The 15,000-nt window shown below is 35.8% G+C and overlaps 1 protein-coding gene across 1 annotated transcript in view; it reads right to left on the bottom strand.

Annotated features, from left to right (window-relative positions):
- The window catches only part of LOC135637735 (ABC transporter C family member 3-like), a 21,279-nt gene that overhangs the window by 1,956 nt on the left and 4,323 nt on the right, over positions 1 to 15,000 (bottom strand). Inside the window, exons 5-8 of the mRNA XM_065150490.1 lie at positions 1,170 to 1,464; positions 851 to 1,065; positions 226 to 531; positions 40 to 103 (exon numbers count right to left, since the gene is read on the bottom strand). Of these exons, the coding sequence (XP_065006562.1) occupies positions 40 to 103; positions 226 to 531; positions 851 to 1,065; positions 1,170 to 1,464 (880 nt within the window). The remainder of the gene's footprint in view (positions 1 to 39; positions 104 to 225; positions 532 to 850; positions 1,066 to 1,169; positions 1,465 to 15,000) is intronic.

Below are 15,000 nucleotides of genomic sequence, written 5' to 3'. Positions count from 1 at the left end.
ATAGGACTATAAATATCACCACAATTTAAAATCTGATACCTTCAGAGTCGAGCTTCAATTCCTTATTTCTAATCTCTTCTCCAAGTTGACAGCAATCCAGTGCCTAAAAGAGAAAAACATTGAAAAAGAAAAGACACATTATGATTTCAAATAAACTTGGAAACAACACTAAAGGGATATGATAAATTAATACAAGTCAAATAATATGCTAGTAAACTGAAGCACCTCCCATATCTGCTCATCCGTATATTCTTCAAGTGGGTCTAGGTTGCTACGCACAGTTCCCTCAAACATAATTGGATCTTGCGGGATAATGCTTAATCTGGATCTCAGGTCGTGCAGCCCAATTGTTGAAATATCAATGCCATCGATGAAAATATGACCAAAAGTAGGATCAATAATACGAAATATTGTCTGTATAAGGGTGGACTTGCCACTTCCAGTTCTTCCAACAATTCCAATCTTTTTACCTCCAGGAAGAGTGCAAGTGAGACCCCTTAAAATAAAAGGCATGTCGAGGCCATAACGAACCTGTTCCAAGTTAATTAGTATTAAAAAGAAAAAAAGATGATGGGATTTGCAACAACTTTTAAGATGTCAATAGAGAAACATTTAGTGTGAAAACCATAATGAGCTTGAAGTAGCACTTTCATGCTGAGGGAGTTGAGTTGTTCTCAAGCAGGAACTTTTGTTAACACACATCCAAGAAACTTTATATATTTAAACCTTTATTTAGTGATATAATCACATTTATCATCTTGGAAAGTGATAGATAACAAAAACTAACACTTAAAAGATGCAATATATGCTGGAAAACGAACAAGGAATATCGTAGGCAGGATGTAATTACCTGCAAGTTAAGAATGTCTATTTCCCCCTTTGATGGCCAGATATGATCAGGTCTGTTTTCATCTATGACAAGAGGTGGTTCACCAGGAATGTTTGTATACTGTAGTATTCTCTCCACAGAAATAATTCCATTTTCAAGATGGCACAGATTCCAGATGACCCATGTTTGTATCATATTCAGACTAAGCCCATATGTCACGGCAAGGCCAGCAATACCTAGGGAAGAAGACAAAGAAGCAGAAAAACAATGGCTAACATGACTTCCATATTTCCAGGAAATTCCAGGAAACACAAATAATGGAACTATAGAAAGCAAGTACCAGGATTGATTACACCTTCTGGCATGCTGATCAGAAATATCAGAGAGAAGGCAAATGTAAGGGATGACAACATATCGAGACGAAAACAAAGCCATTGCATAGCACCTGTACTATGAAATTGAAGTCGAGAGAGATCATTTATCAGATTATAGTTAGTGTTCACAAACTCTTTTTCCTGACCAAAGCTTCTAACTGAAATTGATCCCGACATTGATTCTGCAAAATGTTGGATTACAGGAGCTCTGCAAACCCCAATCAACCTTGATAGTTCTCGTGCAGTAGATATGTAGTATTGCTGAGGGACCAGGATTATAAGAGAACTTTAGAATTTATAGATCATGAAAATAGGAAAAGTATGAATGTAGAGTCTTATTAATCTATGTGGTATTTGCTAATGATTTATTAGTTGCTTTCATAGAGAACAATAGGACTTGTCAATCTATTAAAAGCATTCTACATAGATCTAAGAAGCTGATTAATTTAGCCATCAATCGGTAAAGATCCAAAATTTCTTTCTATCCGAGGAGTATCCAACATGAGAGAACCAAAATATGCTAGTCCCTTATGATGCAGGAAAACTAGTGACCTATTAAATACTTGAGTTCTTTCATATTTTATAAAAGATTAGAAGAAAAATATCAAATCATATTGGTTGATAAAGTCCTTAATGGAGTCAAAAGATGATTCAAGAGCATTCTCTCTTAGGAAGGCTACCTTAATAAGCTCGATCCTCAAAGTCATCCCTACCCATGTTCGGCAAGATTATAAAAAGAATCAAATGAAAGGCTAGGGAGTTTTTTGGAACTATAAGGAAAATAAAAATAAAATCAATATGGCAAACTATTATTTCTCCCAAAGTGGAAGGAAGTTTAGAGATTAGGGATTTAAGATTAGCTAGAAGTACATTGTGTGCTAAGTATCTTATTCCACTTCTCAATAGCAAGGAGTATCTTTCGGTGAAAGTGCTTAAGGCAAAGTATGAATTCTTATTTCCTTAAGCTCCCTCTAGAGTGTTGGGGTGCTAATGGAATTGGAATAACATATGCAAGTTAGTCAGCAAAGTCTAATTGAGATTTAAGAGGTGTATTGGGTTTGGTTTATAAACTAATCTTTGGTTTGACTCATGGGTTGATGTTGTAAGGAAATCTAGGATAACATCATATGCGTGCGTAGCGGAAGAACATAAAATAAAATACCTTAAATTTCTTAAATATATGTTTATCATCGTGTGAATATTGATACGCAAAACTCGTCAAAACAGAAAATCACGTGTGAGATAGTGTTTTACCTGGGAAGATCATGCTAGGTGCCCTACAAGCCAATCACGTGAGTGATGACATATGTGACTTGATACTTAGTCTTTTTGTTTATTATTATTATTTGATATTTTATCACTTTATATTACGTATTGCATTAATATATTGTGATATCTATAGATCTATGCAATGAGAATCAGATCGTGATGAGATCACAATAATGAGACCGATTCATCTTTAAACACAGATCCTAAATAATCCTGGTCATAGGTTACTTAAGAGGGACATCGAGATAACTAGGTAGATTAGTATACTATATACCATTCTATATGATATAGGCAGTTGGTCTCATAGCTACTCGTGTGGGGACACTAGAGATACAGTGCAGGTGCTCATTGGAGAATAAGTTCACTAATTGATCCGCTTACGGAATATTAGATGGTTAATGATACCTTGTTATTAGATAATGATTCTGTTGTCCTAGTGGTGTACCTGGTCCTTATACTTGAGATACTAAGGATGTCCTGTATGAGTGCTCCACTCTTTAATATCAGACTTATATATTTGGATGTTCCAGATCTAGCAGAACCGGTCATCGGGAGTGCTAGTCAACTTTACGATAGTCATTGAGTATCGATAGAGGAATATCCGTTCTTGGTGTAATGAGAGAAACATCCCATGTGTTCTTGCTTAGATAAATCTCTAGCTAGGGTCATTCGGATTAAGAGAGAAAGAGTTCTTCGGGAGAATCCAATTAGAACGAGACTCGAGTAGAAACCGTATAGGTCTAACAGCACCATACCCGGTATACGATTTCTGAGATATTAGATGGATGAGGGACTATATGTATACAGTAACTGATGACAAACATGTCAAATGAATTAGATTCCCCTATATTATTTGTGGACTGCGGCATAGTGGGCTAGTACGTCCATAGTCAATGAGTCAAGTGAATTATTATGGGGATAATAATTCATTGAGCTAGAAGGAGTTTTGACAGGTATAACTCACGACCAGCTCGATATTGGGCCTAGAGGGTCACACATATATGGTAGGTATTGCAATGAGTAGAGGTTCAGACATGAGCTATCCGCCGGAGTCATTATCTTATTGGATAACTAATAAGCCCCTGAATTATTGGATCATATGGATGAAATCAAATAAGAGCTAATGAGAGATTATTAGATAGAGATCCACTAATCTAAGAGATTTGGGTAGTTGGATGGAGATCCAATATCCAATAAGGTAGGATCCATTAGGTTTAAGTTGATAGGGGACCTTTATAAATAGGAGAGAACCAAAGGTTCATAGGCTAGAGCCTCTTTAGGTTGTCATCTCCTATTCTCCTCTTCCCTTCTCCTCCTTAGATAGCAGGCTTGGAGATTTGAGGAGTATCATTGTAGCCCTACTGTGTGGATCACTGCTAGAGAGGAGGGCGTTTGACTTCCTTCATCATCTCCTATAGATCTGTAGGGATTTAGGGATACATGATCTCCCTAGGTAACATAATCTATCTTACACGTGGCTTTTAAGTTTCAGGGATTTTGTACACCAATTTTCGCACGACGACGAACACATCTTTGTGGATTTTGTTTTTATGTTCTTTTGTTGTGCATGTGATGTCGCCCCTTAGATTTTCCAACAGTGGTATCAGTGTCAGGTTGTTTGTGCGAAAGATTGGTTTTGAATGTTATATTATGGAGAAGCTTTTGATGTCAAAATCATTAACGCAAAAGCAAGAAAGAGCAACAAATATTGTTGCACTCATAGATGGCAACGTTGCCATCTACATGCAGGTGCTTGCGGGCGGCGACCGGTAGCCTACAGGGGCTGGCAGCCTGCTGGTGCTGCTCCCATGGGCAGAACCACTCGTAAGGGTGGCATGGCCCGTAGGGGCGCCCGCCCAACGGGGTAGCACTGTGGGCAGAACCACTCATGGAGGCAATGGTGCATGCAAGGGGTGCTCGCTCGCGGGGCCCCCCACTTGCAAGGGCGACGTTTCTTGCGGGCATACCTTGTGCCGTAGAGGCCACCACCGATAGGGTGGCGGTGGCAATGCGTGCGATAGGGAGAAGAGAAAGTTTTAGGGTTTTTTGAGCAAATAGATAATTTTGCCCCTTGTGAATTTATAAAAAAAATCAATTATGTCCTTTTATCTAAATTACCAAAATACCCTTCATAATTTAGAAACATCCTTATATGTCCCCTAATTTCAAAAAATATTAATTAATTAAAAAGTTTTATTATTATTATTATTATTATTATTATTATTATTATTATTATTATTATTATTATTATTATTATTATTATTATTATCTAGTAGTCTTATATGATGATGATGATGATGTGTACATATGATGAATGATATATGTGGACGGATAATCATGGACTATGTAATGTGTGTATACTTGTGATTATTATTATTGGGCCTGTGAGCCTCCATTTTATTTCTCGTTTGTTGTCGGGCATACGTGTCTATGATTAAGTTGTAATCACATGAGGAGACGCAACGAGAGCGTGGAAGCGATAGCGGGACCCACAAGACCGAGACGGATGATCGTGATATATGGAAATACGTTGAGATGTCAATGGAATCAATGAGGACGAGATGGATGATCACAGGGCAAGGAGATGTATCATTGCACACATAAATCTTGATGTGAGCGATTAGGCCTACTAGCTTAGGCCTGATCACATTAGGTTGTGTTTCATAATCATCTAGTGTGATTACTCATGTGATATGTGATTGCTTACATACCTACTATATATGTATATATATTTGCATACGATGTAGATATATATTAAATATGTACGTGTGTGACATGTCATATTAGGAGACCAAATCAAAATCGCCCCTCTTGACAATATTAAGTTAGCCAACATTAGACAATTAGATTGACCCACATGGTCTTCTATTGTTATAGGGAGGGATCAATTCTCGATATAGGGTGAGTTGGTCGAGTCTGTTGAATCTCGGATGTTGATGATGAAACCAATTGATAGTGTTTATGATTTGATCTATGTTTTAGGTGACGTAGGAAGCTTCGATCAAGAAAAGACAATTAAAAGCAGGAAGAATCATGTTGAGCCGGAGAGAAACATGTCAAAAGATTAGATGTCGAGTCGAAAGATCAATTGACATATCGATAGAAGGCTTCAGGCTATGGGTTCAGGAATCGAGCCAAGAAGAGCCAAAATTGCGCTAAGAAAATCAAAGTTATGGAGGTCAATTGGCCAATTGGGCAATAGGCCACAAGAGAGGACGATATGCCGAAGAATCGGACAAAGTGTCGATGAACCAATGACATGCCAAATAATATTTGATTCAAGCCTTGTAATAATTATCTAGATCAAAGTAGGTTTTAAGTGTGCAGGATTAACTATAATAGTGATCAAGGTATAAAATAAAATAAAGTCCTGGAGTCAAGAATGAGATTTCGTTGGGAGTTCGAGAGTTCATCAGAAGTCCAAACGTTCGTTGGAAGTTCTACCGGAATCGATTGAGAAGTCCAGGAGCTTGCCAAAGAAGCTCGTCGGAACTCGCTAAGAAGATTATCATGAAGTCTAGGAGCTTGTCGAAAGTTCGCTGGAACATTGTCGAGAGATCGTTAAAAGTTCGTCGGAAGCTCGCCGGAAGAAACCTAGACTAATTAAACTTGATTTGCTTAGTGTATACCTTAAAATTTGTAGTTAGCACATAATTGTGTTTGGACTTAAGTCACTCTATTAGGGGCCAATTGGGCCCAAGTCTGGGGTATGTTGGGCCACCTAAATAGTGACCCAACAAGTGGAACCGTTGTGGCACAATCTCTAAAACTATGTCAGGCGCTGGTATCGCCAGTTTAGGCGGTGATATCACCCAAACACAATCTCTGAGAGACTATCAGGCAGTGGTACCACCAAACTGGGTGGTAGTACCGCCCAATGGCAGGGTGTTAGGTGATGGTATTGCCTAGTGTCAGTGCAGCGGTGGTATCGCCCAATATAGGCTATGTTACTGCCAGTACCCCAAAAATCAGGGATGAGATATTTTTAGGCTCCAAGTTTGAATCCACTTGAAGCCTATAAATACTCCTCTCATCCCTAGTTAATACACACAAGAATTGAGAGCAAAAAAGAAGAAAAACACTATTTTATTCTTGTGAGAACTCCTCTAAAAGCTCTAAGTGTTAGTGTAGTTTAAGAGAGGAGTAAGTGGGAGTGTAAAGGTTGTCTCCTAAACCTGCAAAAAGGAGAAGAAGGGTATAAAAGGGTAGTTGATCTTCGCCTATTAAAGGAAGATCATTAGTGGATGCTTGGTGGCCTCGACGGAAGAGAAATCGGTAGAGTGGATGTAGGTCACGATGACCGAACCACTATAAAATGGTTTGCATTTCAATTCTTGCTATTTACCTTTACTACAAACTGCCTTACTTATTTTACTTCCACTATGCTTACGAACAAGCATTCAATTCCAAGTTATCTTTCCGAAATGGGTTTAATCAAAACAAAATTTTGAACCAACGTGATTTTTATTTGCTGCACTAATTCAGCCCCCCCTCTTAGTGTTGACTCAATCTTAACAGTTGGTATCAGAGCCACGTTTTTCTTATTTGGTTTAACACCTAAGAGAAATGACTCTTTTCGGCTTTCAAGAGGGCTTTTATATTGTTTGTCCTCCCATGTTTAATAGGACGTACTACACTTATTGAAAAATTCGGATGAGAATTTTCTTGCTTTCCTTGAACCTTGATTTATGGAATATTATTAAAAACGAATTTGAAAGGTGTTCTCTTCTAATGAACGATTGGAATGAGTTGGAGAAAAAAACTTTTTCTTTAAATGCTAGAGCTTTGAATACTCTTTTTTGTGCCTTAGACAAAAATGAATTCAATCGGGTTTCTACTTGTGAAACGACTTTTGACATTTGACACACTCGAAATCACACACGAAGGCACTAGTAGAGTTAAAGACTCTAAAATAAATATTTTGATGTGTGATTTTGAATTATTTCGTATGGAACCAAGCGAGACTATTGGAGACATGTACACCCGTTTTACGGATGTTGTCAATAGTCTAAAAGCTCTTGGTAAAAGTTTTTCGAATTTTGAACTTGTGAATAAAGTTTTACGATCACTTTATAAAAATTGGGACCCTAAAGTAATAGCCATTCAAGAGGTCAAGGATTTAAACTATTTTCCACTTGAAGAATTTATTGGATCTTTAATGACCTACGAAATGAGTTGTATGACACAAAATGAACATAAAAACAACCTTTTAAAGAACATGAAGGATTTGACACTTCGAACTATAGAATATCACTTGAGTGATAACTCAAGTGATGATGATGATGACTTTGAACTTCTCACTATAAAACTTAAAAAGTTCATGAAATAATAATTTAAGAATAAAAATGAACTTAAAAAGAAGTTACGAAAGAAGAAGAAAGTATTGAAGGTGGCTTGAGATGAATCGAGCTCATCCGATGATGAGAAATAAACCAACAAAAATAAGGTGGCAAACTATGCCTTAATGACTCTCGACAATGAGGTAAATGACTCACCCGAAACCTCCTTAGTTTATTTTGAAATTACTTATGCTTTTCATGAGTTATTTTTTAAATTAGTTAGTAGAAAAATATAAAAAGAAGGTAAATAAATAAATAATATATATATATATATATATATATATATATATATATATATATATATATATATATATATATATATAATTGAGACCATGCTTATCTTTCTAGTGATTTTGAAAATGATAGTGAAAATTACATGTTTTATGATAAAGAAATAAAATGTTAGATCTAATGCTTGTACATCTAATAAGATTAATCTTATGTATGTTTTTAAGAGGCAATAATATGTATCTTAATGATTTCCGTATTATTTTTTGATTTTATTTAAAAATATTTTATATTTAATGAAATATGATTTAATGATGCATAATGATTTGAAATACTATGTTTTGGAATTGCATCTTATATCTTTCATGACATGATTCCTTTGTATTTACGATTTGTATATCTCATATTATGATTAAATCATTGATGCAAAGAAGGAAAATACATTACTACAACAAACAAAATGATTTTGATTAAAAATACTTTATGAAATCATGCTTCATGAAATAATTTAATGATGATTTGAAATCATACTTAATGAGTTTATATTTCGAAATTATCTGTTTTAATTTTTATGATTTATGGCTTATTAATCTTTGTCGTAATGAAAGTTATTTTTTCGGTCTTAAACAATGATGCATGCTTTGATTTGGCATAAAAAACTTGGGCATGCTTGTGTGAAATAAATCAAACAAAAAATAATAATAAAAATATTTTTCTTAAGAATTTCTCAATCCCTATCTTATCGAGTTTTCAAAAAGAAGATTGATGAATCTATTTGTATGAATATCTTGGACCTTGAAAATGATTTTAATTTGATAATTTGAATTTGAATGAGCTTTATCTTAATTTTTTTGAGATTTTTAACTTGAGATTTTTTATGCATGAATCAAGATATTATATTATTTGATCTCCTATGTTTCTTTTTACTATTTATAAAAGAAGAGATTTATTGAAATAAATCATGTCTTGTGGCATTCATGATTTGATATTAATATCTTTCATGTTATGATTTATTAATGATATTCCTTTATATTAATAAATTATATATCTCATCACCAAATTAATCTTATTTTGTGATGACTTGAACATTTACACCATTATGTTTTTTCCTTCTTCTTTCTTATTTACAATGACAAAAGGGGGAAAGAAAATAGCTAGCATCTCGAGAGAACCAAATTTGTTAGCTTGAATGATAAACTTAGACATGTTAAATCTTCCAAATGCATAAATTCTACTTATATATTTTTTGGATCATGATATTGACTTCTTGATTTTTATGACTTGAGTCTTTTTTTTAATTAAGATTGTTTCCTATCATGCTTTCTATTTACAAAAGAAGAAACTTGTCAAAAATGATATATAGTCTTTTGACATTCATGACTCGATTTTTTATCTTTGTTGTTTACAGTTGTCATGATTTGAAAATTTATGTAAAGGGAAAAGAATTATAACGTTGTATTCTTCCCTTATTTTTGACAATGACAAAGGAAAAGAAAAACTTGCTAGGAAGCAAAAGTGCTATCTTGTATATCAAAAATTTGCTAGCTTGCATATTGAAAAATGATATAAAACTTGCCAAAGTTGCTAGCCTACATGTAGTAAAATAAAATAAAATTTTGCTAGCTTGCGTTTTGCGAAGGAAGCAAAAAATACACTTCTCATAAGAGAAGAAAGAAAATTACTAGCTTGCATGATGATAAAACTTGAGATTATGTTACAATGATTTAAAATTATATCTCAAAAATTGGGTAGATCCACTTCTCCTTTTTGTTGATGACAAAGGAGGAGAAGATATGATATGAGAATCAAACATGGTAGGATATAATATATTTTGATATTTTGATGCAATAATGATTTGAAATATTTATGATGATGCATGCAAAACTTATGATAATGATGTATGCAATGCAATGATATGCATATAATGTGTTACAAATATTCATGATAAAATATTACTTTGACTTGAATTCAACTTGAATTTAAGTTTCTATCAATATGACATATTGATAGGGGGAGTTAAGGTTAACTCCGTCATCAATTGATTATTATCATAAAAAAGAGGGAGATTGTTGAATCTCAGATTTTGATGATAAAACCAATTGATAGTGTTTATGGTTTGATCTGCATTTTGAGTGATGTAAGAAGCTTCGATCAAGGAAAGACAATTAAAAGCAAGAAGAATCATGTTGGGTCGGAGAAAAACATATTAGAAGATTGAACATCGTGCCGAAAGATCGGTCCACGTATCGGCAGAAAGCTTTAGGCCATGAGTTCGGGCATCGAGCCAAGAAGAGCAGAAATTATGCCAAGGAAATTGGAGTTGCGAAGGTCAATTGACCGATTGGGCAATAGGCCATAACAGAGGACGATGCACTAAAGAATCGGATGAAGCATCGATGAACTAATGACATGCCGGACAAGATTTGATTTAAGCTTTGTAATAATTGTCTAGATCAAAGTAGGTTTTAAGTGTACAGGATTAACTATGATAGTGATCAAGACATAAAGCAAAATGAAGTCCCAAGTCAAGAATGAGATTTTGTTGGGAGTTCGTGAGTTCGTTGAAAGTCAGGACGTTCGTCGAAAGTTTTGCTAGAATTGACCATGAAGTTCAAGAGCTTGCTAGAAGTCTACTGGAACATTGCCGAGAGAACGTCAGAAGTTCATCGAAAGATCGTCGAAGAAACCTAGACTAACTGGACTTGATTTGCTTAGTGTATGTCTTAAAATTCGTAGTTAGCATATAATTAGGTTGGAATTGGATCAACTCAATTAGGGGCCAATTGGGCTAAGTGAAAGGCCCAACAATGACCCAACAGGTGGAACCGTCATGACACAGTCTCTAAGATTATGTCAGGCAGTGGTACCACCTAGACATAGTCTCTAAGAGATTGTCAAGTGGTGGTACCACCTAGTGGTAGGATGTTAAGCGGTGGTACCGCCGAGTGGCAGTGTTACAAGCAATGGTACCGCCTAACACAAGCGGTGGTACCGCTAGTACCCTAAAAACTGGGGATGAGATATTTTTAGGCTCCAAGTTTGAATCCACTTAAGGCCTATAAATACCCCTATCATCCCTAGTTAATATACATAAGAATTGAGAGCAAAAAAGAAGAAAAACACTATTGTTATCTTGTGAGAACTCCTCTAAAAGCTCTAAGTGTTAGTGTAGTTTAAGAGAGGAGTAAGTGAGGGTGTAAATGTTATCTCCTAAACCTATGAAAAGAAGAAGAAGGGTGTAAAAGGGTACTTGATCTTCGCCCATTGAAGAAAGATCGTTAATGGATGCTAGTGGCCTCGACAGAAGAGGAATCGGTAGAGTGGATGTAGGTCATGACGATCGAACCACTATAAAATGGTTTGCATTTCCATTCTTGCGATTTACCTTCACTACAAACTGCCTCACTTGATTTACTTCCACTACGCTTACAAACAAGCATTCAATTCAAGTTACCTTTCCGAAACAGGTTTAATCGAAATGAAATTTTGAACTGACATGATTTTTATCCATTATACTAATTCACCCCCCTCTTAGTTCCGACTCGATCTTAACAGAGTCCCTCGAGGCTCACCTATATCACGATTCGCTATCTTGCCTATGACATAGAGATGTCACCGGTGACCTGAGGACATGGTATACTTGGTTGAGTCTCTTGAGGGTATATCATTGAATCCGACTCATCTTGTAACGATAGTTTTGACTTAACTAAACATCATGGTTGGTCGAGTCCCTCGAGACCATAATAGTTCGGAGGCCGAATAGGACGAGAATTATAAGGAGTTGTGATTGGTAAGAGTTGCATATCTTTTGGGCTTAGTGTGATTGGTCAAGTCCCTCAAGGTTACGCTAAGACGCCGATTGGATCCCGACCCCCACTAGAAGTCTGTCGGAGACTTCTATTTCATGTGCTAAGGGTGTCATGTGATTCGTCAGAAAAATAGTAGGAATTGATTAAGATAGAAGTCCATATCTTATTTGCTTATTTTTTTACAAAATCTGTATGTTATTTATTTTTGTTGCATCTTTATTTTCAGAAAATGTCTCTTTTAAATCTAGCACAACTAGTCATTGGGAGTGGCAGTCAACTTTATGAGGGTCATTAAGTGTCAATAGAGAATTATTTGCTCACGGTGTTATAAGAGGAATATCTCATGTGTTCTTACTCGGACAAATCTCTAGCCAGGGTCATTCAGATTAAGAGAGAAAGAGTTCTCCGAAAGAATCCAACTAGAGTAAGACTCGAGTATAAATCATATGGGTCTGATAGCACAATATTCAGTATACGGTCTTTGAGATATTAGATGGATGAGAGATTATAGGTACACGGTAACTGAGGATAAATATGTTTAATAGACTAGATTCCCTTGTATCATCTAGGAACTATGGCATAGTGGCATAGTACGTTCGTAGTCGATGAGTTAAGTGAATTATTATTGAGATAATAATTTATTGAGCCAAAAGGAGTTCTAACAGGTATAACTTATGGCCAACTCGATATTGGGTCTAGAGGGTCACACACATATGGTAGGTATTGCGACGAGTAGAGGTCTAGATATAAGATATTTGTCAGAGCTCATATCTTATTAGATATCTAATAAGCCTATAAATGATTGGATCCTTTCGATGAGATCCAATAAAAGCTAATGAGAGATTATTGGATAGAGATTTATTAATCTAAGAGGCTTAGATAGTTGGATGGAGATCCAATACCCAATAGGGCAAGATACATTAGTATTAAATTGATAGGGGATCTCTATAAATAAGAGGGAACTAAAGATTCATAGGCTCTAGAGTCTCTTTGGGCTGCTATCTTCTATTCACTTCTCCCCTTCTTCTCAAATAGCAAGCCTAGAGATTTGTGGAGTATCGTCGTAGCCCTGCTGTGTGAATCACCACTAGAGAGGAGGGCACTTGACTTCTTTCATCTTCTCCTATAGATCTACTAGGATTCAAGGATATACGATCTCCTTAGGCAACACAATCTATCTCACATGTGGTTTTTAAGTTTCACGAATTTTACGCACTAATCTTCGCACGAAGATGAACACATCTTTGGAAAATTTGAGGATTTGGTTTTTATATTTTTCTGTTGTGCATGTGATGTTGCCCCCTAGATTTTCCAATATATCGTATATCCCTAAATCCCTACAGATTTGTATGAGAGGATAAAGGAGGTCAAGCGTCCTTCTCTCTAGCAATGATCCACACAGTAAAGCTGCAATGATGCTCCTCAAATCTCCAAGCCTACTATCTGAGGAGGAGAAGTGGAGAGGAGAATAGGAGGTGAAAACCAAGAAAACCTCTAGCATATGAGCCTTTGGTTCCCTCTTATTTATAGAGGTCCCTTATCAACTTAACCCTAATGAATCTTGCCATATTGGGTATTGGATCTCTATCTAACTACCCAAATCTCTTACATTAGTAGATCTCTACCCAATAATCTCTCATTAGCTCTTATTATATCTCATTCATAAGATCAAATAATTTAGGGGCTTATTTGATATCCAATAAGATAGGGGCTCGGACATATATCTCATATCCGAACCTCTACTTGTCGTAATGCCTACCATATGTATGTGACTATCTAGGCTCAATATCGAGTTAACTGTGAGTCATACCTGTCAGAATTCCTTCTAACTCAATGAATTATTATCTCCATAATAATTCACTCGACTCATCGACTATGATCGTACTAGGCCACTATACCCTAGTCCCTAGACGATACAGATAAATCCAATCAATTAGACCTGTTTATTCTTAGTTACCGTATACCTATAGTCCCTTATCCATTTAATATCCTAGAGATCGTATACCAGGTATGGTGTTGTTAGACCCATATAGTTTCTACTCGAGTCTTGCTCTAATCAGATTCTCCCGGAGAACTCTTTCTCTCTCAATTCGAATGACCCTAGCTATGGATTTGTTTAAGCAAGAACACATGAGATATTCCTCTCATGACACCAAGAGTGGATGATTCTCCATCGATACTCAATAGCCTTCATAAGGTTGGCTACCACTCCTAATGACCAGTTGTGCTAGATTTAGAATTTCCAAACCTATAAGTCTGATATAAAAAGGTGGAGTACTCATACAAGACATTCTTGATATCTCAAGTCTAAGGACCAAGTATACCATTAGGACAATAGAATCACTATCTAATATTGAGGTATCATTAATCATCTTGCATTTCGTGAGCGGATTAATCAGTGAACTCATTCTTCAATGAGTACCTGTATTGTATCTTTAATGTTCCGACACGAGCAGCTATGAGATCACCTGCCTTCATCATATGTATGAGTATACAATATACCAATTTGTCCGATTATCTCGATGCTCCTTTTGAGTAACCTATGACCAAGATTATTTATGATGTGTTTAAAGGCGAATCAGTCTCATTATCATTATCTCATCATGATCCGATTCACATTGCACGGATCCATCGATATCACAATATTCATGCAAAATATAATATAAAATAATAAAATATCATATAATATAATAAACAAAAATAATACATATTATGACACCCATGTCATCAAGTGATTAGCTTGCATGACACTTGGCCTCGTGCCATTGGCCAACTTATGTTAACGACGAGTTGGTCAATTCTTTTTTTTTTTTTTTTTTCGATTGCAAATTTGATATCTAGAAATGATTGATACCATGGGATATTGAATGTTGCATTAGGAACTGAATGATGACAAATGAGTTTGGGCCTCAACTCTTGGTGACTGTACTGCTGCAAATAGTATTATGCTAACCACCTATTGAGAGAGACTGTTTAACTCATACAGCATAACTGGCCTAGCTGGAAGGTGATATGGAAAGTTAATGTTTAACTAAAGATCAAAATATTCTTTTGGAAGATGTGTTGCAGCAGACTTTTGATTGCGGCTCTTTGCCCATTCTTTTTTAGACTCTGGCTAATTTTACTTAATAGAATCTACTCTTTCCTTAAAA

This window comes from Musa acuminata, chromosome BXJ3-5 (assembly GCF_036884655.1).
Source record: "Musa acuminata AAA Group cultivar baxijiao chromosome BXJ3-5, Cavendish_Baxijiao_AAA, whole genome shotgun sequence".
In the NCBI taxonomy this organism is placed as follows: Eukaryota; Viridiplantae; Streptophyta; class Magnoliopsida; order Zingiberales; family Musaceae; genus Musa; species Musa acuminata.
The sequence above is the reverse complement of the archived record's forward strand: the minus strand, read 5'-3'. Positions and strand labels throughout refer to the sequence as shown.